The 27,911-nt window shown below is 43.8% G+C and overlaps 2 protein-coding genes and 1 long non-coding RNA gene across 11 annotated transcripts in view; 2 read left to right on the top strand and 1 right to left on the bottom strand.

The window, feature by feature from the left end:
- The first annotated feature begins 120 nt into the window (after positions 1-120).
- Cisd2 (CDGSH iron sulfur domain 2) lies at positions 121-14,745 on the top strand. Of its 2 annotated transcripts, XM_021245396.2 has the most exons (4): positions 124-282; positions 3,204-3,224; positions 13,155-13,369; positions 14,450-14,745. In XM_021245396.2, the coding sequence occupies exons 1-4, from the start codon at positions 180-182 to the stop codon at positions 14,537-14,539; spliced, it is 429 nt and encodes a 142-aa protein (XP_021101055.1). In that variant the 5' UTR covers positions 124-179; the 3' UTR covers positions 14,540-14,745. The 2 variants fall into 2 exon arrangements, with proteins under 2 accessions (XP_004866318.1, XP_021101055.1); XM_004866261.4 differs by lacking the exon at positions 3,204-3,224 and having other exon boundaries at positions 121-282.
- On the top strand, positions 289-1,918 carry LOC147821906 (uncharacterized). Its single transcript, XR_015446391.1, has 2 exons — positions 289-1,266; positions 1,802-1,918. It is a non-coding gene; the product is annotated as an uncharacterized LOC147821906 (long non-coding RNA).
- The window catches only part of LOC101725249 (sodium/hydrogen exchanger 9B1), a 106,770-nt gene continuing 81,673 nt past the window's right edge, over positions 2,815-27,911 (bottom strand). For 4 of the 8 annotated variants that reach the window (XM_087198731.1, XM_087198733.1, XM_087198736.1 and 1 more), the window contains 2 exons: positions 11,788-11,931; positions 2,815-11,067 (listed from right to left, as the gene is read on the bottom strand). The gene's annotated coding sequence lies outside the window, so the exon portion shown is untranslated. Of the gene's footprint in view, positions 11,068-11,787; positions 27,504-27,911 lie in introns of all 8 variants that reach the window. The other 4 variants (XM_087198732.1, XM_087198734.1, XM_021245392.2 and 1 more) reach the window with 2 other exon arrangements.

Here is a 27,911-nt window from a genome sequence, read left to right as displayed (position 1 = left end):
CCGCAGCTCCCGGGCCAAGGTTCCCGCCGGCCTCGCGTCCGCAGCCCAGCGCGCGCACGTCACGCGACGTGGCCAATCGGCGCCGGCGTCTCCCCCGCACCCCACTTCTGCTTTCGGCGCAGGCGCGGCAGCGGGCCGAGGGTGGTGGGGTCGCCCAGGCGCGGACGCTACCATCCGCCATGGTTCTGGAGAGCGTGGCCCGCATCGTGAAAGTGCAACTCCCTGCCTATTTGAAGCAGCTCCCGGTCCCGGAAAGCATCACCGGCTTCGCGCACCTCACAGGTAGTGCTCGCCTTCCTGGCGCGCCCTGGGGGAGGGGCGAAGATCCCTGGGCGAGGGCTGGGGCGCGGCCAGGCGTGCCGCCCCGTGACCCTCCGTGACCCTGCGTGCGCCTGCGCAGAGGCTCCGGAGGCGTCCCCGTGGCCGTCTGCTTGCTACGCAAGGACGCCGGGATTTGATTCCCCCGGGACCGCCTGAGGAGTGGGCCAGTCCTTTGTTCTGTCTGCGCGGCTGGCGTGTTTTAGAGCCGGTTCCAGCCGGCTCGGCCCCCGCGCGTGGGGTGGCAAGGGATAGGGCGTGGGCAGGAGGTGCGGACGCGCAGGACCGTGACGGAGTTAGAAGACGGCCCCACCCCGGGGGACAAGCGCGGTCCCCCCGACACTGCCATCACCGGGAGAGAGGCCGGACCCGGAAAGCGGGTCGCGTCTTGGCCAGGGGCATTAACGAGTAGCTGTGACGCGTGCTTAAGTTGAGCTCCCTCCTTACCCACGGGCCGAGCGGTGACGCTCCAGAGGCGGTGCGTCCTTGGCGGGGTGGGGAGGAAGTGGCCCGCGCTGGCCGCTGCTTCCAACGGACCCGCAGCCGCCGACCGAGGGAGGAGCGCGAGACCCGTCTTGCCTAGACTAGAAACGGTTCGTGCCGAACTAGTGAGCGAAGGTTTCTGCTTTTTTATTACTGGAAATTCGTCATACAGGAAGTGCCCGACTTAGGAACAAATTCAGTTCTGGGAAAACGTTCATAAGTCAGACTTGTTCGTTAAGTCCGACAAAGTCTTCTACACCTTGGACACAGATACACTGTGTAAATCAGAAAAAAGCCAAACGCGCACACACAAATACAGTAAGTCCCCGATTGGACCGTGGGAGTGCCCACTCGCGCTGTACAGCAGCACATCTGACAACGTTCGGCACACACGTGAGCTACTTCTGTGCCTTGTTTGCATCTGTGAGTGTTTGCAGTGGGAGATCCGTTGTAATGGGCTACTGGGTGAGTTCAAGACCAGCCTGTGAAAAGTTAGCAACTCAGAGGTTCCTAGTCAGGAATTTATTGGATAGTAGTAGTTCGGTGGTAAATAGCCACATATGTTTCCTCCATTTGAATTATACTCATGTATGTCCAGTATTCACTACATTGGTAACACCAAGATAAAAGGGTCTTATTATTTGGTGACATTTATTGCCCTTTGTAATTTACTTTAATAATCTGAACAGATTAGCAGTCCAGTGCAACCTCAGTTGCATTTGTTAATTCTTCTTTTTTTTTCTGGTAACGGGGTTGAACTCAGGAACTTCCCTCAGAATCACTGCGCTAAATCCGTGGCCCTGCATGTGTTAATAAGGCTGCATTTATAGCAGTTTCAGTTTTCTATAAATGGAGTGAAATTGAAACAGGTTAGAAAGTGTGATGCTAGCTTTAGAGGCTAGGAAGCATGTTTTCTTAAAGATCTCTACTGTCAACAAATACAAAATTTCTATCAAAGGCATTAATAGCTGGGTACGGTGGCACATCCCTTTAATCCCAGCATTCAGGAGGCTGAAGCTGGAGGAGCACAGTGAATTGGAGGCCAGCTTGGGCTACATAGTTCAAGACCAGCCTGAACTGCATAGAGAGTCCTTATCTCAAAACCCTCTTAAATCAGTAAGTTCAGTTCCATTACAGTGCCCACAATTTAGTCCTCATTGCTTATTCCAGAAACTTGTAGTTGTAATAACTGCTTTATGGAAAAATGAGGTAGTCTGTTCTGAATTAGTAACAGTTGCAGGGTCTGTTTTGAAGTAATATAGATGAAAACTTCAGTGGCCATTTCTACTCTGAATCTCCCCTTCAAAGTAGATTGTCATAGCTCATGACATTTGGCTTTCTTGAATGAGCTACTTGTGGAATTTATTGTAGACTTTTGTTGAAGTAAAACCCAGGGAAACTACTTTTCACCATTTAAGTGTCTAGGAGAGCAAAAAAATATTCTCCATTTCTTTTATGAAAACTAGATCCAAAGAATTTACAGTTCATTCCCCACAATAAATGTAATCGTTATTTACTGTAGACATTAATAAAAATGAAAAAAGTTTCAGCTTCCATTATTATTGCCTATATTTCCTTCCCTATTTAGGTCTGGCAGTTTTTCAAAGCAACTCGCTCTTTCATGACTCCACTTTCTTAGAAAACACATGGAGAGCCTTAATTGCCTTAACCATACACGATTTAAATACAGTTCTTTTTGTTTGTTTGTTTGTTTGTTTTTGGTACCGGGGATTGAACTCAGGACCTTGTGCTTGTGAGGCAGGTGCCGGAACCACTGAGCTAAACCCCCTGGCCCTAAATACAGTTCTTATCTATCAGAAACAGCCTATTTTTTATTTCTTAAATGTAGAGGAAGGCCTTTAAGATAAGTTAGTGTAATTCTGTATCAGAAATATAGTGCCTTCTAATACTTTGACTTAAAAATCTAGTATAAACTTTATTTTCTTTTTTTTTTCTCTCTTTTTTTTAATGGCACCAGGGATTGAACCAGGGTCTGTGGATTGCGCTATATCCCCCACCCGTTTTTTTTTTTTTTTTTTTTTTTGGGTACAGGGCCTGGCCCTCACCCACCCTTTTTAAATTTTAGTTTGAGGGCCAGGGATTTAGCTCAGTGGTTCTGCTGCCTGTCTTGCAAAAAAAAAAAAAGAAATTTTAGTTTGAGACACGGTCTCACTAAATTGCCCAGGCGGGGCTACTTTCTGGGGTAATGGAAGTATTTACATATTGGAAGCTACAGGGGTATATTTACTTGTGACAACACAAAGGCTATCATTTAAGATCTATTAGTTTTACTATATATTATAACTCAAGATTTTTTTTTTTTTTTTGGTACCGGGGATTGAACTCGGGACCTTGCGCTTGGAAGGCAGGCTAAATACCTGGCTCAACTCAAGATTTTTTAGGAGAAAAAAATGGAACAAAAGGTAAGTTTTCTCAATAAGATAGCATAGAAATCATTAAAATTCAAACCAAAGAAAGATGCATTTATTAACATGTAAATAATAAAGATTATTTCTGAAATAATTTTTTTTTTTTTTGGTACTGGGGATCGAACTCGGGTCCTTGCGTTTGTGCAGCAGGCGGTGAAACCACTGAGCTAAATCCCCAGCCCATAAGAATTTTATTTTAGAAATCGTTTAATTTGGGAAAATTTTATTACTGTTAAATTAAAAAAGTTTTGTTTCTTCCTAGGTAGTCCACCCACATTTAAAAGTGTAATTGAGGATCATTTGACATTTGTGGCTCTCATTTAACCATTTTGTAGGTCTCTAAAACATTTTCCTCCACATAGATCTTCAGCAATTTAAAGCTCCTCAAGTTGCCAAGTATTTATTGAGCACCTGCTGTCTGTAGGCTAGGCAGTGTTCTGCACACTAGGACACTGCTTTCTTTATTCATGATGGAATCGAAAAAGACTTTTGAATTGGTCATTAATTTTATTTTATTGGCCCTTTAATCTTGACACAATTTATATTTTAAGTAGTAAAGCCATTCAGTGATGCTTTATTTCTATCTTTCCTACAGTTGAGAAATAAAAATCATGTTTGTCTTGGCTGTAAATAATACATAAAAGATTCAAAGTTAATGGCAACCAAGTTGTCCATACTATTTTTATGGTTTTGTTATATGTAACTTTTTGCAAATTTGTAAACAAAAATAAACTGTTGTAGTTTCTTAGAATTTCTCATTGAGATGCAATGTGTCTGGTCAGGGATTTAGCTCAGTGGTTCTGGTGCCTGCTGCGCAAGCGCAAGGTCCAGAGTTCAATCCCCGATACCAAAAAAAAAAAAGCGAGATACAATGTGTCTGTGTACTTAAACGTTTTTTGGCAGTTCTGGGCCTGAACCCCAGGACTTTGATGTATGCTAGACAAGTGCTCTACTCCTGAGGCCCAAATATTCCTATTATAAAAACAAAGTGCCCCCTCCCCTGGGGTGTAGCACAGTGGCAGAGTCTGTGTTTAGCATGTGTGAGGCCCTGGGCTCAATCCTCAGCTCCACCCCCATTGTTTGTTTATATACCGGATCAGGAATGGATGTCATAGCCTGTGTCACTGTATGAGACATCAAATCTATCCCCTCTTAAATTTAATTCTGTTTCCTTAAGAGGATCCTTTCTTTTTATTTTTTAAAACTTTTTTGGTGTTTTGAGAAAGGGTCTTGTTTTGTATTTCAGGCTGACCTTAAACTCACTACATAGCCTAGGCTGTGTCCACCCTCTTAAATCTTCTCTCAACTCTCATCGATCCTCCTGTCTCAGCCTCTGGAGTTCTGAGATTACAGGTCTGCACCACCAAATCTGACAACTATATATTTTCTTTTCAGTGTTTAAACTTTCAGGAAATTTGTTGACTCATACTCTAAGTTGCTTTGAAATGTTCTTTTTTTTGTCTTGATTTTATTTCTGTCATGGTACCGGTTCTTTCCCTTTCCATTCATAGTTGCTTATCTTAATAGTGGGATATGACATCAGTATAAATATTAAGACCGTTCTTAGATTTATTAATATGAATGTGGTCTGATTTTTTAATTAGAATCGGGTGATATTTTTCCCTTAAAATTAAAACAGGAAGTCATCACAGAGGAAGAAAGTGTATAAGAAGTGAAAGATTTTAATTAAGGGGAATGATTTAAGGAAATTCAACCCTTTTACATTCTAGGGAGTAAACAGAATGCCGCCTCATTGGGTACTTTGTAGATGGACTGAATGATGAGATCAGCCAGTTCGCCTGTCTGACTTAATTATGGTCAGAAGTGCGGCTCTGTCCAACCTCTAATCTCCTTCTTCTCTCCAGTGTTCACCGCCTAATACTGGCTTGGGTTCCACAAAGCCTTGGTGCTTCTTGTAGTGGGACCTTCTTACCAGGAATAGTGCTCGCCCGAGGGAGCCACTTCCCCTGCAATACTCTGTGTGTGTCTTTTTTGTTCCTCCTGCCTTTCTCGGATGGAAGGAGCAGGGAGTTGGTACCCTTCTGGTCTGCTCACTCCTTTGCAGAATTTGTTGCACCCTTCCAAGGAAGGCTCTTGTCTCCTGTGCAGCCTCTGCCGTCCCTCAGGACAGTATTTCCCACCCTTCCCTTTGCGTTATCTGTGGAGCTGCAGTGTCACCCCTGCATCCCTTAAGAATGTCAGCACTGCTTTCTTCTCCCTCTTTTCTCTATGCTTCGGGGGGGATCGTTTTGTTTTTATTAGAGATTCCTTCCATTCATAAAATGAAGTTAGAAACTAGGAATTATGAAAGAACCGTGCTTCATTTATATCATGTCCTATAATTAATTAATCAGCCACCAAAGTCTATAGGTTTTACTGCTCGGGTTGGGTTGGTGGTTCTTAGCTATGGAGGGAAGGGAGTTGGTAGAAGACCTCTGAGATCTTGCTGAAAGATCTTGACTTTTCTCGGAACATGCACTTTTAGGGAAGCTCAACAGAGACAGTTGTCTCACATTTGCCCTTTCCTCTGACTTAGTGGCTGCTGCTTTAGTTTCAGCGGGAATTATTTTCTTCTGGTGTGTTGAGCTGAATTTCCACTAGGCTGTTCCACTCTTCTCCCCTCACCATCTCTCTGCTCCTCTGTGTGACCTTCTGATCTGTCTTCCATCAGATACCAGTTTGCTTTAGTGAGAGAGTAGTTTTCTAGAGAGATCAGTGTTCAGCTCTTTCAGTGGTTTGCTGTGATATGCAGGGTGGATTCCTTCCTACCTGTTGCATATTGGAGCTTTTCATCATGGGGCACCTGCTTGCTTACGAAGTCCCCTTGCATTTCCTATTACATTCCAGCAATGCCCTGGCACTTAGTTTGCTAAGCCTTTCATGGTGGTCATCTCTGTGTGGGATGTGGCCCCGCCTTCCCTGTGGCTGACTCACCCTGGAGGAGCCTCTCGGGTCAGAGGTGAAGCTGCTTCTCCTCTGCCTTGCGCTGTGGATTGCATGTTCCGAAGTCCCATAGGCCTTCCTTACAGGCTGTGTCTGTACGTCTGGAGGGGTCCTTGGGGTAGGGACAGCGTCTTGCAGTTGTGGTGTCCTGTGTTATATCACCTGACGTGTTTGAGGTTTGATAGTTTTAGAGGGTACTGAAAGTTCTTCTATTAAAGATTTTTAAACAGTCTTCCTGGATTTTAATTGACAGTCAGAAGCGCTGAAGGTAAACAGGCTCAGACCTTACTGAATTATCTCAGCTTAATGGCCACAAACTCAATTCCAGTAGATTCATGGCCATCTTGTTTTGAGAAGGTCTGTTGGAAGCAGGAGCTTCTGTTTGGTGGGAGAGTAGGCATTTACAGAGCTGTAGTCAGGGTGGAATGAGTGCTGGCTCTCTGGAAAATAGGGTGTAGTTTTCACTGAGTGCTGTCCCATTTCATTTATTCCTCACACTTTCTAGGAAGTTGGCTGTTTTCCACACTTCTCTGTGTCTTCAAAGTTCTTTTGGCTTTGAGTCCTTGACTTTTCCTCATGTTTAGACTTAAAGGTCCTTTTTATAGGAAACTTTTCCCGGCAGCCCCTTACCTGAAGTTGCTGTCAGCTTGGCTGCCCTGCCCCTGAGTTGGTTTATGTTTTGATATATATATATTTTTTTGTACCGGGGATCGAACTTGGGACCTTGTGGTTGTGAGGCAGGTGGCGGAACCACTGAGCTAAATCCCCGGCCCAGTGTTTTGATTTTTTGAGACAGGGTCTTGCTATATAGCTCAGGTTGGCTCCTTATTCTCGGTCCTCCTGCCTCAGCTTCCCCAGGGCTGGGATTACAGGCAGTGCCACCAGCCCAGCTGGTCTTTTCTTCTTTTCTATCATCCTATTTATTTTCTTTCCAGCTCTTAGTACAGCCTGTGGTGACCTCGTTTATTGGTTTGCTTGTTTATTGTCTGTCCCCTCTTCCTTTAGGGCAGGGACCTTATCTCTGCTGGCCTGTGTCACTGGAATGTAGATACTGTTGGACAAAGCAGTGGGGAATTGGACCCCATGCAGGCATATGAAAATTTGGCCTCATACCAGTCTGGAGCTTAGGTGTTTACTGGTGGCCTGCTCAGGACAGACCCTGTGCTGAGCCCCAGGCACAGAGACAGCCAGGCCCCAGCTGCACCACACTGCACAGGGTATCAGATGGCGAGCACTAGGTTACGTAGAAGGACGGAGAGACATCCTCTGATAGTAGGAATGGGATTGGTGATAAAAATCACAATGGCGGTTTGACTAGAATTGTATCAGAACACTTTCTGGGGTGACGGAAATGACATACTCATGTAGATATATGGATAGTTATTTTTAAAATAACTTACATTTTGCTGAGTTTATAGTAGTGCATGCTCATAATCCCTGCACTCTGGGAGGCTGAGGCAGGAGACCTCCCATGTGTGGGGGAGCACAGCCCAGGCGACTTAGGGATCTAGAGAGACCTTGTCTTAAAAAATAAATCAGAGGCCGGGGATTTAGCTCAGTGGTTCTGCCACCTGCCTCGAAAGTGCAAGGTCCTGAGTTCAATCCCAGGTACCAAAAAAATAAAATAAAACAGGAGGCTGGGGATTTAGCTCAGTGGCACCGCACCTGCCTGGCAGGTGAAAGGTCCTGAGTTTGATCCCCATACCAAAACAACAACAACAACAACAAAATAATTAAAACAGGGATGTATGTAGCTCAGTGCAAAGGTCTTGGGTTCAATCCACACTTCTGCCAAAACAAACAAAGCCTTGTGTTTTGTTTTAGGTGGTGTTTACAGGTCATTTCAAAACTCATCAAACTGAACACTTAACACATAGCAGATGAACCGTGAATAACGCGTGCCTCAGTAAGCGGCAAATGAGAGGGGCTGGGCACCATGAGCAGGCACAGTGGAGACCGGCCTGAGGTCCTGCTCTTGGCCCTTCGGGGCCTGTGCCTTGACCCGGGCGAGGAGGCAGCCACTGCAGCTGGTGTTTTCAGATGTCACTAATGGGATCGGGAATGACAGGATAGTCTGATGTATATTATGTAAAAAGTGGGATGGAGACTGTTTACAGTGTGGTTTCAGGTTTGGTGTTTTTTTTGGTACCAGGGATCGAACTCTGGACCTTGCACTTGCAAGGCAGGAGGCGGAACCTCTGAGCTAATCCCCGGCCTGGTTTCAGTTTTAAAAAGCATTTATAATATATATGTTTACACTCCCCCAAAAAGACAAACTAGAAATGTACAAAATTGTTACCAATTCTTGCGAGTAGGATTGTGGTTTACTTTTCTAAGTTTTTCAAATTTTATTTACATTTTTAAATAATTAAAAATAAACATATGCCGAATAAAATATATGTTGTTTTACATTATTTTATACACTGTTTACAGTTAGTAGGTAATATTTTTCCCTCCAAAGTAGCTAATGGCCCAATATTCATCAAATAAAAGTTTTAAAATTCTTATTTAATTCTTCTGTATTTGACAGTTTTCACTAAAAATCATCATAAATACACCTAAAATGACTTGAATTGACCTTTTTAGGGCCCAATTCCATTTTATGGAGCCGTGGGTTTAAACCACATCAGGAAATAGGCTGCAGTCTTACCTTGTTGCAGGTGGTAACAGTACCTCTCATTTTCACATTGTTTTAGAGCAGTGTTTTACCAAGGAATCAAGTGTTTAAAAGAACATTTTCTGAAGTAGATTTAAAAACTCTGTTAATACCATTTGTTTCCTGAGTTTAGTAAATTAAGATAGGCAGACTCTGTGAAGAGTTGAAAGTTAAGGTCTTCACCCTTATGTTCTTACTCATATGCTTTTTGGCAATTTACCCTCCTGTGGGTTTTTAATTATTGCAATAAATAGAATAATTTTATATTAAATCCTTTGAAATTCTTGTATTAGTATATGCTTGCAGTACAGGGCGATTACATTGGTCGTGAGGAGTATTAATGCATACCTAACACATCTTAATTCTTTTTACTCCCCTGCCCTCTCCTCCCTCCCCTGGCCTAACTGAATGTTATTCCAGGACCCTGCTTCAGCATATGTGCCTTGGTTGCCTGATCTAGAAGGTGGTGTGAACAGAAGGGAGGGACGGGACAGGTGGCCATGTCCTGTGTGGCTGCAGAGAGGCGGGCCGGGTGGCGGCACTGCAGGGGCACCAGTCCTGTGCTGTGAGCTTACACACGCGGCAAACCAGAGGCGGGAAAGCCCCATAGGTGGAGGGGGACGCCGTGTGCAGGGAGCCGAGGGAGGCTGCTGGTGGGCGGCGACTGTGGCCGGGCGCAGGGACCGAGGGGAGAGATGTGGTGACAGAGCCTGGGAAGGAAGCCTCCAGGAACCCACACTCTGCGCTGTGCTGTCCTCAGTTTGTGGCCGTGGGAATGTCCTCTGTGCTGTTGGATGCGTTGCCATTGACTGCAGGTGGCTGCTGAGCCTGGGAAAGGTGGCCAGCGTGAGCCAGAGTTTTACTTTACCGGTGAATAGTAATCATGTATTTCATTTTCTGCATTCTGTGATGCTTTGACAATGTGGGCTGACTGAGGAGACGGCTCCTCCCAGGACAAGCTAATTTAATTCTTGGAGATAGGAAATAGCTGGCGGGAGCTTGCCTCTCGTTTGCAGATGAGCCGAGGCCTGAGCCTGCAGAGCCTCCTCCTTGGACTCCTCCACACCAGGCCAGTGTCCCCTGGACTCTCGTCAGAGAGGTACCATTCTGTGGGGCCCTGGGCTCCCATTGCCCGCTTTCAGATGATTCCCTTGGCCGCTGGAGACAGCCACCCACCCTGCCTCGCTTTTCCACAGAAGCCATGGAAAGGCTGTGTGCCTGTGGTCTCGCCTTTATCTTGGCCAATCCTGGTGCTTCCCCATGTCGCCGCTGCCTCCACCAAGCAATACGTTCTTCTTCCCAGGCAGTGTTTTTCAGGCTTTTGTCCTGCTGTGTGTGATGAAAAGAAAGTCCTAGGGACATATCCAGGCAGTGGCTAGCGGCTTGGTCATGTTGACAGCAGCTCGTTTCCTGTAAGGAATTGTTTTTTTTTTTGGTACCGGGTATCGAACTCAGGACCTTGCACTTGTGAGGCAGGCGCTGGAACCACTGAGCTTAAATCCCCGGCTAGGAACTTTTTTAACACATCACGGCAGGGCCAGAATTTGTCTCACTGACATGCATGACTGTCCATCATGGGGCATTTGTATGTCCTGCTGAGTGGTACAGGCCGCCGGATGGGATAGCCATGAATGTACCACAGCGGGTGTAAGTAAGCCTGTGGAAACGTGTCAGTTCATTCAGAGAATCTTTCTGGAGACTCCACTTATTTATAAGGACGTAACGGATGCAGAGGGCAAAGTCCTGTCCCCTACAGAGCTTCATTCCACTGACTAAAGGCTTACATCTCCAAAGATTTCTATCATGCAGCAGTGTCAGGTTGGTCTGGAAAATACCCTTGCAGAGGACTGGTCGTGCTTCCTCCAGCTCCATCACCTCAGCCCATGCCACCATGTGCTGGGCATTCTGACGGCCATGTGTATACGTAGGTCTGTTTGGCATTGGTGGTGTCAGAAATCATCTATTTTGGAAGAGTCAGACTTAAGCCAGTGTTTCTTTGAGTAGTTAAGTAGAAGAATCATTATGTTTTGAGGGTTTTACCGAGAGAGGAACAGGTTTAATTTTAGATCTGTTGGATTAAAAAAAAATTTTTTTTAGACAGGGACTCAATACATGGTCCAGGCTGGCCTGGAACTCAAAATTCTCCTGCATCAGCCTTCCAGGTGCTGGGATTACAAGTATGTGCCACCACACTGGTTCATGGTTATTTACATTATGCTTCAGCTGCAGTTTATCCACCTGTAAAATGAAAACAATAATGTTACAGTAGAACAGTTTAACCTAATAGAGTATTAAAAGACTTAACAGAGTTGTTCTCATAGCATAGTCTGTTCATTTATTGGTTTTTCGGCTTTTTTGAGGCAGGGTCTCCCTCTGTAGTTCAGGGTGGCCCTGAACTCACTATGTAGCTCTCAGTGATCCTCCTGCCTCAGCCTCCCAAGTGCTGGGATTACAGGCATGTGCCACCATGCCCGGCTGTTCATTTATTGTTAACATTAACATTTTTTTTCTTATATGATACTTCTCTACTTTGTGGGTTTATTTTTGTTTGGTTTTGTTTTTGTGCTGGAATTGAAGCCTAGACAAACGCTGTACTGCTGACCCACATCCTCAGCCATATTTATTAGCCACACCTTGGTGCATAATTTCCTGTTTTTTCTTACCTTGGCTATTTCTGCATAGCACCTAGCAAGGTGCTGATGGGCACTCAGTGAAGAAAGGTCAACAGGACTTTTGTACAATTAATATGTGCTAGTACTTTTGATTTTAAACAAAGGATCCTCACAGAGACTTGATACGCATGTGGGGATGTGTTTTTCTTAAGCAGTGATGGCGAACCTTTTAGAGACCAGGTGCCTAAACTGCAACCCCAAACCTACTTATTTACCACAAAGTAAATAATTACGCACTGCAATTAAACCTGATTACTGAGGTTTTAGCTCAGAAAAAACAACTCACACAACTGTGACATCATGGCGGAGAGGGCTCTGTGTGACCGCTGTGGCACAGGTGCCATGGGTTCGCCACCACTGTGTCCACAGGCAGAGTGCATCGTTCCACAAACCATTTATGTGCCGTCTTCATGGGACAGGCTGGGGACTCCTAAAGGCATTAATGAATGTTTATGGAACGAGGTTTATTCTACAAAGAGAACATCTTCAGTATATAAAAGTTTCAGTTCATTAAAATAGCTTTAATACATTTTGTTATTTAGGAACATTTACTAAAAAGTAAACTGAAGCTGAGGCAGGAGGATTGCTATGAGTTTGAGGCCAGCCTGGGCTACATAGTGAGATCCTGTCTCAACCCCTGCTTCCCCCAAAAGAAATTCTAAATCAGTTGTAAAAAATGTCATGGATATTCTTCGGTATGATTTTAGATGTGTTATTAAGGAGAAAAGTTGCAGCTGGCCAGGATGATGGCACATACCTATACTCTTACTACTCTGGAAGCTGAGGCAGAAGGGTCACAAGTTCAAGCCCAGCCAGGGCAGCTTATTGAGACCCTGTCTCAAATGAGAAAAAAAGAAAACAACAACAACAACAAAAAACCAAGGCTATGGATGTAGCTCAATGTGAAGGCCCTGGTTTAATCTCCAGTATGGCCCAAAGAAAAAAAAGTGAAAATGTCTAAACATATAAAATGTATCACAATTGAATTGTTTGTGGTGGCTGCAATTGCTGATAAAAGTAGAGATACACAGTGTCTTACTTGTTGCTGAGATAAAATACCCAACTCCCACAAGGTAAAGGAGGACAGGTTTATTTTGGCTCACAGTTTGTACAGGTTTCAGTGCATAGTTGGCTGCTCCAAGGCAAGGTGGCAGAAGAAACAGTCCAGAGCAGGCAGAAGACAGCAAAGCAGAGATGTGGCCGAGCAGCAGCAGCTGCCGCCTGTCTCTCTCTCTTATCCCTTCCAGGCCACCCACATCCAGGTGGGCCTTCCCATTATCCACACCCAGAACTATGCCAGGCCAGTCAGGGACTAGTTTAGAAATCAGTACCCTTAGTCCTAGGGTCACATGCCCTAGATCCAGCCCCACCCATGATCCGCATGAGGCTGTGGGGGACACCTAGATGCAGCCTTCATATACAGATGGACTTACGGGCTCAGTGAGATACAGTATTTGAAATGGGATTTCTTTCTGAAAGTTGGCTGGTAAATAAGGTGGCCCTAGGTAGAGCAGGGTCTGTTGTGAAGTTCAGTCACAGTTTCACAGGTAAGTCAGAACCAGACCTGAGAAGTACCAGATTGGATCTGGAGCAGCTGGGTGCGGCCCAGCCTGGGAAGCAGCTCTGACTGCAGCTCTGACTGTGCACGTTCAGTTGCAGAATGGCTCCGGCTGCTGCCTTTCCTGGGTGTGCTCGCTCTTCTCGGCTACCTCGCGGTCCGCCCGTTCTTCCCAAAGAAGAAACAACAGAAGGACAGCTTGATAAACCTTAAGATCCAGAAGGAAAACCCCAAGGTGGTGAATGAAATCAACATCGAAGACTTGTGTCTTACCAAAGCCGCCTACTGTCGGTGTTGGCGCTCAAAGACGGTAAGAGAAGGTGTCATTCCTGGTGCACACAGTCAGGTGGCGTGAGAGCAGTTTTGCTTCTCAGATCCCCAGGTTTGGGGTTTTCTGAGATAGTTTTCCACAGTGTTCAGTACCAGGAGTTCATATTCCTGAGCTCACTTTGCTTTCTGTGATTGCTGCCACATGTCAGTATTGCAGATATTTTTGAGGACTTGGTGAAATGACATGAAAAATGCTTTACACAGTATGAGCTTGTGACTAGTGGCTCTCATACGGATGATTTTATTTTATTTTATTGTTAACAGTGGCAAAGTTTATTTGAAAAAGTAAAAGTGAGTGGGGGAGGGCCAGGGATTTAGCTCAGTGGTTCCGCTGCCTGCTGCACAAGCGCAAGGACCCGAGTTCAATCCCTGGAACAACAACAACAAAAAAGTGAGTGCAGCTGGGTGTGGTGGTGTAGGCCTGAGGTCACAGCACTTGGAGGCTGAGGCCCACAGTGAGTTAGCTGAGGGCCAGCCCAGCTGACTGCATCCCCCCTCCAAGAGAGCAGACAGCAGATGCAGAGCCAGACGTATGTCAGATGTCATTTACACCTATATCTGGATGGGTTATGAGTAAAGTTGTCAGAATTCATCTTTTAAAATTTTTCAAAAAACTATGAGTTTTACAGTAAGAAAACATTATAATTGATTTTGAATTTATATTCTACTCTTTTAAAATGAATTAAGAGGTACCTTCAAATTTAGAGCTCCATAGAGACCAAGAGCTTATTTTGATTCTTATTTATTTATTTATTTCGGTATTGGGAATTGAACTCAGGACCTTGCATGTGCCTGGCAGGCACAGTGCCACTTTTTAAAAGTATGTAGTTACTCATGGAGTCAGCCCAAGGTTTTTATTTAAAATCTACTCCTGATAGTGAATTAACAGTTTACATTGTTAAATTTGCTCTGGTATCAGGATGTGGTCAGTTTAGATATAAAATAAATCTATTACTTAATCTTTTTAACCAAGTAATGTGCTTTGTGACAACATTTAAGAAGTATTTCTACTTAATCATATTTTTCAAAATAAGGTTTGTAATTCTTTTTTTCTTTTTAGTTTCCGGCCTGTGATGGCTCTCATAATAAACATAATGAGCTGACCGGAGATAATGTGGGTCCACTCATCCTGAAGAAGAAAGAAGTATAACAGTAATGACGTAGGATCGATTCAGTGTGTGTTGTAAAATCTTTCAGTATTTTCTCATTGTGTATAGAAAATCTTTGAAATGGTGGTCTTAATTATTATCAGGTGAATAATTATTTCTGCCAGTTTATTTTCTTGCTACACTACTGTTTATATTTGATATTTTGTATATTCAAACATTTGTGTAGAAATTAAATTGTCAAGCCTCAGTCTGTCTTCAGAGAATTAATGTATCTTCCAGCAATAAAATCAGTTCCTCTCTCTTTTTTTTTTTTGGTACTGGGGATCGAACTCGGGTCCTTGCATTTGCGCAGCAGGCGGCAAAACCACTGAGCTAAATCCCTGGCCCTTTTTTTTTTTTTTGATACTGGGGATTGAACTCAAGACCTCGAGACCAGGCAGGTGCTATGCTGCTGAGCTACATCCCTGGGCCTCTCTCATTTTAACTGACTGAGAAACCTGAATTTTGGCAATGGATCCAGAACTGTTTGGATATTAGTATTTCAGCAGAATCTGTACTTTAAAAATGTCCCCTACATTGCTGTTTTTTGTACAGCTCTTGTTTGATCACTTGTGTGGCTTGCTCCCTTTGACCTTCCATGTGCCTTTTTTGGGGGGAGGAATGGTACTGGAGCTCAGACTCAGGGCCTACCAAGTACTAGGCAAGTGATCTACCAGTGAACTCCATCTCCAGTCCTCTTTTTAGGGGAACTAAGAAAAATGTTGACATCAAGAATTACTTGAGGTCACAGATAGCAATTTTGGTTTATAGAGATTTTTCCTCATGAATATGAATACCACACTTTCAGAAGTAAACTGGACATAAGTTCTAATGAGGAATAGTTATTTAAAATTATAAAAGGTCTGCTTACAAAAGGTGTGCATGTGTGTGACTCTTGACACTGGGGTGGGGTGGCAGGAACACTTGTAGCTAAAGTCATGGGCTTCTGTAGTTTGAAATGGAATTAAAAATAAAACACACCTGAGTTCTTATTAAAACCAAATTGTGTTTATATAAACACTTTAGTAGTTTAAGTACAAAAAAGTTTTCAAAATAAATTTACTGGAGAGTTAAAAATGTTTGTAATTTTAGGGCCTGGGATTTAGCTCAGTGGTTCTGCCACCTGCCTCGCAAGCGCAAGGTCCTGAGTTTTGATCCCTGGTACCAAAAAAAAAATGTTTGTAATTTTAGCCCACAATTAAGAGACTTTAAGTTGCGATTCTCATATTACTAGCTCCCCTTAAGTCTATTAAAGGTAAATCTGTTCCCTTTGGGCATTTAATCCTTCACCCAGTAAGAAGTGATGGTAGCCATGTGTGAGACTACACTCGGTGCTAAAACTTGGAACTTAATCCGTGTCATGGCAGCGGGCTCTGCTGTTGACCTTACCTTTCTTGTGACCAACAGCAAGGATTTTCGAGTTACAAATGCAGTCTGTGGTTTTTGAGGTTTACAAGGATTTTTGTCGAGTTGTTGCTCTTTCTTCTCCCACCCGTCAGTGGGAGAAGTGACATAACATTGCTGTCACGTCTTTGGCTCTGAGTATTTTTTCAGAGACCTTTTATTCAACATCTTTAAGGCTCGAGTATTGGAGTAATGGGTTATTTTTCCACAGGTGGTTGCCGGACTCTGAGGAAAGTCCTCACCACAAGTTGGGATATGCTTGTCTGTGGTTATAAAGCTTTTCTGTTTTGTAAAATCATTCACAACTCACAGCAGTATATTTTTAAACATTCTAGCAGTGTGTGGTGGTGCAGGCCTATAATCCCAGTGCTCAGGAGGCAGAGGCAGGAGGATCACAAGTTTGAAGCCACCCTGGGCTGCATAGTGAGGCCCTGTCTTTAAAAAAAAATCAAAACCAAAACATGTTCCATAATTAGATTTCACAGGAGGTAAACTTACTAAAAATGTGTACTCTAAAGTGAAACAGTCACCTTTTAATTTTGTCAAATAAGAATACTTAGAAATTGAAAATGAATTCCTCATAAAAGGTTAATTTTAATATACAGAAAAGAAAATGGAGCTGGGGTGGTGACACCCACCTGTAATCCCAGCACTTTGGGAGACGGAGGCTGGAGGACTCCAAGTTCAAGTCCAGCCTGGGCACTCTAGTGATTTAGTGAGACCGTGTCAGAAATAAAAAGTAAACAGAGGTGTGAGGATGTGGCTCTGTGTGAAGGGCCTGGCTTCAGTCTCCAGTCATGCAACAAACCAAAGGAGGCCTGGTAGTGCCTGCCTGTAATCCCAGCCCTTGGAGGCTGAGGCAGGCAGATAGCAAGTTTGAGCCTAGTTTGGGCAACTTAGCGATTTAGCAAGATCTCTCAAAAGCAAAATGACCTGACCGAAGGCAAGAGGTTTCTGCCTCACATTTCTATTGCTAAAGTACAGAAAAGCTGTGGCGCATAGTTTCCTTCATGTGCAGATTCTCCCGGAGCCTGGGGCCACCAGAAGCTGCCCTCCCTCAGCGGCTTTAATAAGCCTGGGACCTGTGCCGCCTGGGATTCTGTCACTCAGACCGCAGAGAGAAGACGAGGCAGCCCAGAGCGCCGGCGGACACGAAGGGCGCAGCTCCCCCAGGCCCCACGGGAACGCGGTCCTGGGGCTGCCTCTTCTGCTCCCGGGGGTCAGCCTCCCGGTGTGCGTGGGCTTGAGGTGCCGGGAGCCTCCGCGTGCACCATGAAGTGATGTGCGGTGCATGTGCTGAGCACTTGTGATTCAGCTCTGGGTTCAGCGCCTCCTGTGAGTCAAGGTAGGGCTTTTGTATTTTGTAGCCTAATTTGTTAGTAAGTTTATGGGAAGCCAGTTAAGACAGCTGGTGCTCTGTGGCCCTTCCCTTCCCCATGCGATCCTGCAGTCGCCCATGAGCTTAACAAGGTTCTTAAGAGATCATGGTAGAAATTTTATTTTGTGGTACTGGGGACCAAACCCAGGGACTTAAGCCTGCCAGGTAAGCGAGCGCTCTACACTCATCTGTAGCCCCAGGATTTTTAAAACGATTTGAGACAGGGTCTCACTAAGTTGTCCAGGCTGGCCTTGGACTTGGGATCCTCCTGCCTCAGCCTTCCAGGTATCTGATGTTACAGGTATGAGTGACAACACCCAGCTGGGTATGTTGTTTGATCGTAGTAGTAGACACACGAGTGACTGCACTGCATTCTTTTCCAGTGCATTTGGAGCAGCACCACACTCTAGAAACCCCAATTCCTAATGTTCCTACTTTTGAAAGCCAGTGCCTCAGCTCCCCATCTTCAGAGCCTGCTTTTTATTTGTTTTTTTTTTTTTTTGGTTTTTTTTTGAGACACAGTCTCGCTATGTAGTTCAGGCTGGCCTTGAACTCACTATATAGCCCAAGCCTGCGATTTGTGGCAATTGTCCTGCCTCAGCTTCCCAAGTGCTGGGCAGTCTGCATATTTTTACTTCACACCCAATTCTAACAAGTTCAGTTATCTGATTTCTGCTCCTGAACAAATCAACAGGTGTGGAAAGGATTTGGCTAGAGATGGGTAAATAATAAAATGTGACAGCCATAGGGAAGACAACTAAAAATAAATTCAAAGTGAACACTAAAGACGTAGCAGCTTGAGACAGTCTGGTGCAAGATCCTGAGGGACGTCACTGTGAACTCCTCCCATGGGGTGTGGTGTGTGCAGTAGTTAAGGCAGGGCATGTTGCACCCAGTGACACCATCTCCACTTTAAACAGTTAAAAGGTCAGCGCTTTGCCAACATTCCTTGACTAATCTTGACTTACTCCTTGCTATGTGGAGGCTTTAATCACAGGAAGTTTTTCCGTGTTCAGTCAAAACATTTTTCAAGCTGATGACTGTAATTTACTACATAATTTAATTGTTAAAATACAGGAAAAACTAAGCAACAGCAGTTTAAGCCACATAAATCATGCCAAATGACCTCCTCCACTTAAGGGAGGATTGAAAGTCATGTTTAAAATCCATGTGATGACCTCACCGCCGTTGTCCCACCAGGTTGGAATAAGGAGACCTGTAGCTGGTTGACTTGGGGCTCACTTTACCATGTTGAGCAGATGAACTAGTTTTTTTGGTTTGGTTTTGTTTTTTGAGACTGGGTCTTGCTACATGGTTTAGGCTGGCCTTGAACTCACTACATAGTCCAGGATGGCTTCAAACTCAAGATTCTTCTGCCTCAGCCTCCAGATTCTGTGATTACAGACATGCACCACCATGTCCGGCTTAGCAAATCAACTAATTTTATCTTTTGCTGAAATCCATTTAGAAAAGTCCTGTAGCAAACATCACTTTAAGACAGAGTACAAACTAGACCCTCAGGCAATTTCCTATTAATTTGGGCTTGAAAAACAGTGAAAATCTGTTCAGAAAGATAGAACTGTATCTTTTAGCTAGAGATGACACCGCTCTAACTTGGCTGTGGTGTAAGTGATTCATTGCTCAGTTAAAAATCTGTTTTCAGCAGTTCTGGTGAGCAAGTATATTTGTGACTTTTCTTAGAACGCTGTGGCCAAGTAGATCAGCCACAATGCTAACAAATTTATAACTCTGTTATGAGTATAAAAAATACTAAATTCTATGGATGACATCCCCTTTTGAAATTATCAAAATTAAATGTGTAAGCCGGGCATGGTGGTGCACGCCTGTAATCCCACAACTCAGGAGACTGAGGGAGGAGGATTGCCATGAGTTCAAGGCCAGCCTGAACTATATAGCAAGATCTTGCCTCAAAAAGAAAGTATAAATACAATAGAAACTTAAATACAGTATTTGATGCATATAGATTATTTATTGCTATTGGGGATGAAACACAGGACCTTCACACTGAGCTACATCCCCAGGCCTTTTAAGTATTTTTTTATTTGAGACAGGTTCCTCCTGTCTCACCCTCCCAGAATGGTGGGATTGTAGGCATACATCACCATAAGTTGTGTGGAAGTGGCTTGAATAGTGTTATAAAATAGTAGACTCTAGTAAACTGAAATCTTGACCACCAAGTAATATCAGCAAATAAACCATAAAAATGAGTAAAATATAATAAATGATGGTATGGCCAAAGGTAAAGAGAATCACTGAGTGTTCCATAGGGAGGCAAGGATACCTTCATTCATTGGCCCTCCTCTGCTTCTTCCTTCACAGCAGGCTGAGACCCTATAGCTCAGAAGCCCGCCAACAGCCATTTTTCTACTTTCAGATGGGCATTTTTAGCTTCCACGTGGAAGAAGGAACATGCAGTATTTGTTTTTCTTATTTTACCTACTGTTCTCCAGTTTCATTCATTGTTCTGCAAACAACAGGATTTCATTCTTTATTGAATGGATTAATAGTATAACATTGTGCATACATAGCACATTGTCTTTAATCATCCATGGATGGGCAGCCAGGTTGATTTCATAGCTATTATGAATAGTGCTACAGTAACTGTAGGTTGCAAGGACTCTTTGATATGCTGCTTTCATTTCCTTTGGATGCCAGAATAGGGAGAGCCAGATCCTATGGTAGATCTGGTTTTAGGTTTTCAGGAACCTCACACTTTTCTTTATCATGACTGAACAATTTACATTCTCACCAACAATGTGTAAGAGTCCTCCCACTCTACATCCCCGCCAGCATTTCTGTTTTGTCTTCTTGATAACAGCCGTCCTGACTGGGGTGAGATGACATCTCATTGTGGTTTTGACTTGCTACAGGCTGGGAAGGGAGAGGAGTAGAAATGAGGTTGGATAACAGGCTCCAGAACACAGTTGTATGGAACAAGTGGATTCTGGACTTCTGTAGCTGTGAAATTCATTGCTGTGATGCTACCTGACCAGCCATTTGGTTCAGAAGCCTTTGGAACTGATTCATGAGAGGGAGGAGTTTGGAAAGGTTTGTAGATGCAGGCTAGAGAAGCTCTAGAATTCTGTAACCCAAACTTGATGGGGGAGTCTGGACAGAGCTTAGAAAACCAGAATGCTGACAGTAATGCATCCAGTAAAGAACAAGCTCAAGAGATTTCAGTTGAGAAATAGGACTCAACTGGCAGTTGTACTTCAGGCTAGGTATGTTATGGTTTGGCAGAAAATTTGTCTACATTTTGCTTATGTCCTGAGACTCGGGGGGAAGCTGAGATTAAGGGCAGTAGACTAATGAATCTGGTGGAGGAAATTTCAAGACAGCCTAATGTTGAGGCTGTAGCATGGATATTGTTGGAGGCTTTTATTCAGATCTGTGTTGAGAATCAAGAGCAAATGGCACAGCTGAATGATTTAAAGTTTGAGTTTCAACAGAAAGGAAGCTCCTATGAAATTGAGGCTTGTAAAGTTGGAACAGAGGAGAGCTTGTTTGCTGAAAGGATGAAAGAGAAGCTAAGTACTTTGGAGTAGAACAATAGGAAGAATGACTGGAGGGCATGTCAGAAGTCTGCACGGCCCTACCTTTTGGAAGGGTTAAAATTGCAAGGATGAAAGACACTGCTTTGAGAAGAGAGCCCCTGGGCAGTGTTCTCCAGAATGGGCCACCTAGCAAATTTGTTCTCTGGGACTCTGCTCACAGTGCTGAGCCAGCTAGGCACTGAGAGGCCTCTCTAGCTGGTTCCAAGGGGCCTGGCTACTGCCAAGATGGTGGCAGACCTTGGTGTTATCTACATAGTGCTGGCTTTACTGCCATACAAAATAGAAGAGTTGTGGCGTCAGGAAGGCTTCCACCCAGATTTTAGAAGAAGGCCTAGGAGGCCCTGCAGTGTGCCCCTGAGAAGGTAGTGTGTGAAGCTGTGAGAATACAGTGAAAAGTGCAGTGGAGACCCCAGAGAGTTGGAAAAGCCACAAGGAGTGAGCAGAGCTGGTACAAGAGAGAAACCCATGAGGACTATAACCACCGGCAGTGCTGTGAGGACGGGGCCACATCAGCCCCGTGGAATTCACATCCTGCCACAGCTTGCCCTATGTGCTGGACATGGAGCCACAGGCTTAACATTTACCCTGCTGGGTTCCAGTCCTGGTGTAGTCCCATTGGTTTCTGACTTCCTGTTTCTTCCTTTTGGATTGGGAGTGTTTACCCTGTGCCCTTATATGTTGGCAGTGTTGGACTTTTTGATATTTACAGGGGCTCACTGCTGAGAGTTTGCCGTGAGTCTCAGAGGAGACTTAGGACTTGGGACTGTTCAGCAGTGCTGAACTTCGGCAATTCAGGGATGGACTAAATGCATTTTGCACAAAGAGCTGCATGTGAATCTTTTGGGGTCCAGGGGGTGTTACGGGTAGATGTCCCTCAGGAGTCTTCCGTGCTCGTGCTCGTGGGGAAGCTTTCCTAAGGCGATCAGATTATGGGGGCTCCTAGCTGACTTGCTCTTAGGAGGTGGGGCGTGGCCTGGAACGGTTTATCTTCTTCCTTGGCTTTCCTGTCTCTGCTTCGGGTCTGTCAGGCCCCTCTGCCATGCAGAGTGAGACTACTGAAATGCGAGCCCCAGTAAATCTCCGCTCTTTAAGTCGCAGGTGTTGGGAATTGTGTGTCGGCACTGACAGAGTAAGACATCCGACAAGACTAAATTAAAAATTTTACATACGCAGTTGCTTTAAATATCTCCAGCAAGCAGGTTATTAGTCATTTAGAGCTTGCTTGCTTCACATAGGCTGTGTGACTGTCCAAAATCTGCTTGGCACAGGTAAAATGAGCCCTGGGCTGTAAACCCTGAGCTGCTGCTGCCCTTGGAGTTCCGTGACCTGGAGACCCCAGACCATGCTGCTGAGTGACCTCCGCGGAGACCTCCATCACTGAGCCTCCTCCCTGCGGGTGCTGGCTCCCAGGCCTCGGGCCTCTTTTACTTTATTATTAGTATATGTTTGTGACACATAATAATTACATTCATTTTGGGGAATGAGTACATACATTGTAACTTGACCATTTCTGGGGTTTTTTTTTGGTACCGGGGATTGAACTTGGGACCTTGCAATTGTGAGGCAGGTGCTGGAACCACTGAGCTAAATCCCCAGCCCATTTGACCATTTCTCATCCCCTTTCCCCGTCTCAGCTCCAGAAATTCCGACCTCGCTGTTCGGGCCTTATCCTCAAAGCAGACAGGTCAGAAGATCCCCAAATAAAGCTTGCATGGGTGATCTACTGCCCCCTCCTGGTCATATCTTTCCTTGATCAGAGCTGAAATCCTCAAACTCACCCCCGCACACTGGCACATAATTTCCTCTAGTAAAATTTCACCAAGAAGATACCAGTCCTAAAATTGTAAGTACCTACTAATATATCCTCAAACCCAGAGTTAACAGAATTGCAAAGAGCAATTAACAAATCTACAAATACAGCAAGAGATTTTTTAGCACATCATTCTTAGCACAGAAACCAACTAGATAAAACTAGTAAGTTTCTCTAGATGACACAGAACCCTGATTAAAGAGTTCATATTCTTTCCAGGAACACTTGATATACTTATAAAAGTTTATGAGACATTAGGCCTAAACATAAATGTCAGATTTTTGACTTGGTTGCAAAATATAGACACTATTACTAAAAATTAATAACAAAGTTATCCAAAATAAATCTACAAATTTTAGAAATTAAAAGTATCTTTCCAAATAATCTGTGGAACCACGAAGAAATTATAATAAGGATGAGAACACATTTAAAATTGAATGAAAATAAAAAGATTACAGACAGATGTGTAAAACAGCTAAAGCAGGACTTGGGGAAATTTACCAGAAGCGGTTTACATTCACAGGAAGGTCAACAGCATATGTTTAGAGATCTGCGTTTATTTTACCCTTTGTCACAGTATATCCAGAGACTGGGGACTATCTAGATACTCTAAAGAAAACCATATTTGGGTTTCACTGCCTGCTGCGCAAGTGCAAGGACCTGAGTTCGATCCCCAGTACCAAAAAAAAAAAAAAAAAAAGAAAACCATATTTGTTCACTATATCAATTAAAATAGGAAGTGGCAAGCATGTTGGGTATCCCAGTGAGACACGTGCATCCCTGAGAGTGGGAGAAAACCCTGTAGATGAAGGGGCCTTCCACATCCACAGTGATTTTAGCAAGTCCACTGGCCTGGGTGTGTCTAAATTGGAGGACAAATTATTATTGCAGTCCACATTCTCACCACCATGGGAGGATCTTTATAGGCCTCTTTGAATTTTTGGAAGCAGCATAATACGGCATACTTAGGAACACTGCTCTGACACATGTGCTGAGTGACACAGAAAGCTGCCAGCTTTGATAGGAAAGGGCTCTGCAGCAGGTCCAGGCTAGAGTGGAACCAGGCCTAACATTTGGGCCATATGACCTAGTAAACTCTGCGGTATTAAGAGTTGCATGCAGTGGGAATGACACCGTGGGGAGATGTGGCAAACACAGCAGGAGAATCATGAGAGTTCTGTGGAGTTCTCCACAGCTAAGTCTACACCTTATACTTCTATGGCACCCCTGTGCACCTTAATAGCTCCTGGCATACTACTGGACTCAAGTGGAGAAGGAGTACCTACCTACATGGGGCATTCAGTGACCATGTGGCTAGACGGTCCCTCATGGGCTTGATTTTGTTAGAGCTATGACGGCCCAGCAGCAGTCCATAATGAAAGGGAAGGAGCACGTGGAAGGCATGAATGGGGCTAGAGGGCAAAAGCAAGTAGTTTGGGCAGGTGGCCCAAGTCCCCATGCCAGCAAGAATGGTGGCACTAGAGTCTCTCCCTCAGCTTGCAATCATGTGGAAGTTCCCACCAATGCTAAGCTCCCATCAATGCTAAACTAGGGTCATCGGAAGGCCTGCTCAGGATGAGGACACAAACTAAAAAGGCAGCTGCCTACTTCAGCTCTGGAAGGATAGCAATAGATCAAATCCCCCCAGGGATGGTTCAGCATGTTCAGTCAATCAGTGTGACCTAATCCATTAACAGAATGAAGGACAGAAATTATGTAAACATTTCCATACATGTATAAAAATATCTGACCAAAGTCAGTATCCTTTCATGGTAAAGTTGGAAAGGAGCATGCCTTATACAGTAAAGCCATAGGCAACACCAAGACTCCATGGGGAGAAGCCGAAAGTTTCTTCTCAGGAACAAAACAAGGATGCCCACTCTCACCATTCATTCAGCAGGGTACTGAATGTTCTAGCAGAGCAGTTAGGCAAAAGAAAGAAATGGAAGGCGTCCGAATCAGGAAGGAAGGAGTGATGTTGTATCTGTTTGCAGATGATGCAATCGTATACAGATGCTCCTCATTTAATGACCTACCTGCTTAATGACTGTTCGGGCTTACAGCCCACCACTCGGACTTATGACCCGTCATTTTGGGTTTTTTGTATAGTTCTGTACATTTTGTTTATAGAGCTTCAATTTCTTGTTTTGTACAGAACACCTTGTATATATAGTACTGTAATATTTGCTGATTGTATTGTACAGTACTGTAGTTTTATGTTATAAATTACTGCATATAAGAGTTATGCAGATAAAAGCAAAGTCATCACACTGGAGTTTTCTTTGACTATTTCTTTGTTCTGAACATTGGAATGTGCATACTAAATACTACTACTCATTTAGCGACCAATTCATTTAGTGACCTGTTAGCAGGACCGGAACCCCGTTGTTAAACAGGGAATGTCTGTAAACGGAGAGTACTGGGAAGTATATTCAACCGTTTGGTGATATATATATATTTTTTTGGTACTGGGGATTGAACTTGGGTCCTTGTGCTTGCGCAGCAGGCGGCAAAACCACTGAGCTAAATCCCCAGCTATTTGCTGATATTGAAGTGGCTCTGTTTTTATTCCACACTGCCTGGCATTTGTAAGTCTAAATTCATGATTCTTCAAACATTTCTTAGCAATATGTAATGAAGGGGCCTAGAAGTAAGAGAAGCAGTGGCAAGGAACATGTCTGGCACTAAAATAATTGTTCCTAAATATTCTTCCTCACTGAAAGGATCCTGGCATCTTTGAATGTGACTGATTGTAGGTGTGGTAAAGAGAAGTGAGTTTGAGACATCTGAGTGTCAGAAAGCAAAGAAGTATTTAAAGATTAATGAAATCATGTCCAAAAGGTACAGAAGCCAGCATAAAGAGGCCTTCAGTGGGCCGGGGATGTGGCTCAGTGGCTGGCAAGTGCTAGTCCTGAGTTCAATTCCCAGTACTGAAAAAAACAAGAAAAGGGCCAGGGATTTACCTCAGTGGCACCTGAGGTCCTGAGTTTGATCCCTGGTACTGCAGAAAAAAAAAAAAAAAAAAAAAAAAGGCCTTCAGTGTCCAATTTGGAATATTAGAAGACACACAAAATGAAATGCTGGCCTGACACATGCAGTGGAACATGGGTGGGTCTCAAAAACAGAACATTAAGTGAAAAACATCCATCACAAAAAAATCACATATGGTTCCATTCATACCAAATGTCCAGAAAGGCAAAGCTACAGAGACAAAAAGATTAGTGGGTGCTAGGAGTTGAGGGGCTTGGCTGGAAGTGGTGAGTTACTCCTAGTAAATTTAGGATTCTTTGTGGGGTGATGAAAATTTTATTGGTGATGGTTGTTAACCCTGTAAAAGTGTCAGTCAGCTTTGCATCACTGTGACCAAATACCTGACAAGAACAGGTCAAGGGAGGAAAGGTTTAGGCTCATGTTTTCAGAGGGTTCAGTCCATGGTTGGCTAGCACCATTGCTCTAGGCCTCTGATGAGATTGAAGCATCTAAGGGGCAGAGGAAAGCTGTTCACCCCATGGCTGGGAGAAAGGGAAAGTCGGAGGTGAGGACAGGATACACCCTACAAAGGCCTCTTCCCAGGGACTGACTTCCTGCAGCTAGGCCCTGCCTCCTAACTGCCCACTCAGCTAATAGGCTTCCGGTCCAGGAATACGAGATATATTTATTTAGCTATTACTTGATTTTTTTCATTAGCACCGTCATGATCCTCTCACTTCTCTAGGCCCTGCTTCTAAACATGGCTGCATTTGGCATCAAGCCTTCAATAGACGAGTCTTTGGGGGATGCTTCCTCCTCAAACCGTAACAGTAAATACAGAAGTATCACTTAATTGTATGCTTTAAGTGGGCAAATTGTATACCATGGAACATACATATCTCAGTAAAACTAAAAACACAGTGGCCTGCCTGAATATGGCCCCCCAATTTACTACTCTCTGTTGGAAAACAAATATTTTTAAATGATTGAAGTCTATATTTATATTCTGAAAAGCAGTCCAAGAAAATATTTATTTGTATAAACAAGAAAAAAAATCTCTTTGGGCACCGAGGTAGCTCTAGCGCATCAGCCCTGAAAACTGGTTTTTAAAGAGCAAGAATATCCGCTGGGCATGGTGGCGCACACCTGTAATCCCAGCACTTGGGAGGCTGAGACAGGAGGATTGCTTTGAGTTTGAGGCCAGCCTGGGCACATAGTTCATTCAGGGCCAGCCTGAACTACAAAGAGAGACCCTGCCTCCAAAAAAAAAAAAAAAAAAAAAAAGAGAAAGAACTTTGCATTTCTCCTGTCTTTTTAAAAATATCCTGTCTTAGGGGTGGGGATTTGGCTCAGTGGTTCCAGGGACTGCGTTGCAAGTACAAGGTCCCGAGTTTAATCCCCGGTACCAAAAAAAAAATCCTGTCTTATATAGGAAATGTAGTTTGTAAAAACCAAAGGAAAGCTATTCTGTTTTTTTTTTTTCTTTTTGGTACCTGGGATCGCACTCGGGTCCTTGCGCTTACGCAGCAGGTGGCGAAACCACTGAGCTAAATCCCAGGCCCCAAGGAAAGCTATTCTTGACAGAAGACTGATAGGTAATAACTGTTGAAAGAACAAAAGAATTCTCATTCTTCAACTCTTGGGGCCACTTATTTTATTTATTTATTTATTTGGTACAGGGGATCGAACCCTTGACCTAGTGCTTGTGAGGCAGGCAGTGGAAACACTGAGCTAAATCCTCGGGCCTGTTCTTCAACTCTTAATGAAATAACTGATTTGAAGTGAAATTTTTATGGTGAAACTTGGTATGTTGAACACAATTGGAAGTCCTAGGGAACACAAAAGGAAACAGAAATGAAGAGATACACAGATCCGGGAAGGAAGAAATAAAACTGTTTGCAAAAGACATACATTTCTATGTACAAAATCTCAAATTATCAGCAAAGAATAATAGAATGCATAAGTGATTATTGCAGGCTGTACGATATGAAATTAATGTATAAGTCAATTGTCTATATACAATAAAAACACTATATTAGCACTGGTATAACTCCTAGAATATGTACATGATCTATATTAAAAAAACTGTAAATGAATCAAAAAGCCAGATAATATCTAAATAAAAAAGATACTATATGTTCATGAACTGGAAGACTAAGCATTAAAATATAATTTCTTTCCAACTTGATCTGTAGATTTACTGAAGTCATAACTGGAATCCCTGCAAGTTATTTGGT

This window comes from Heterocephalus glaber, unplaced genomic scaffold (assembly GCF_053883595.1).
Source record: "Heterocephalus glaber isolate CG9 unplaced genomic scaffold, H.glaber_assembly_v1.0 deba00001688, whole genome shotgun sequence".
Classification (NCBI taxonomy): Eukaryota; Metazoa; Chordata; class Mammalia; order Rodentia; family Bathyergidae; genus Heterocephalus; species Heterocephalus glaber.
Note: the sequence above shows the minus strand (reverse complement) of the source record. Positions and strands in the feature narration are given on the sequence as shown.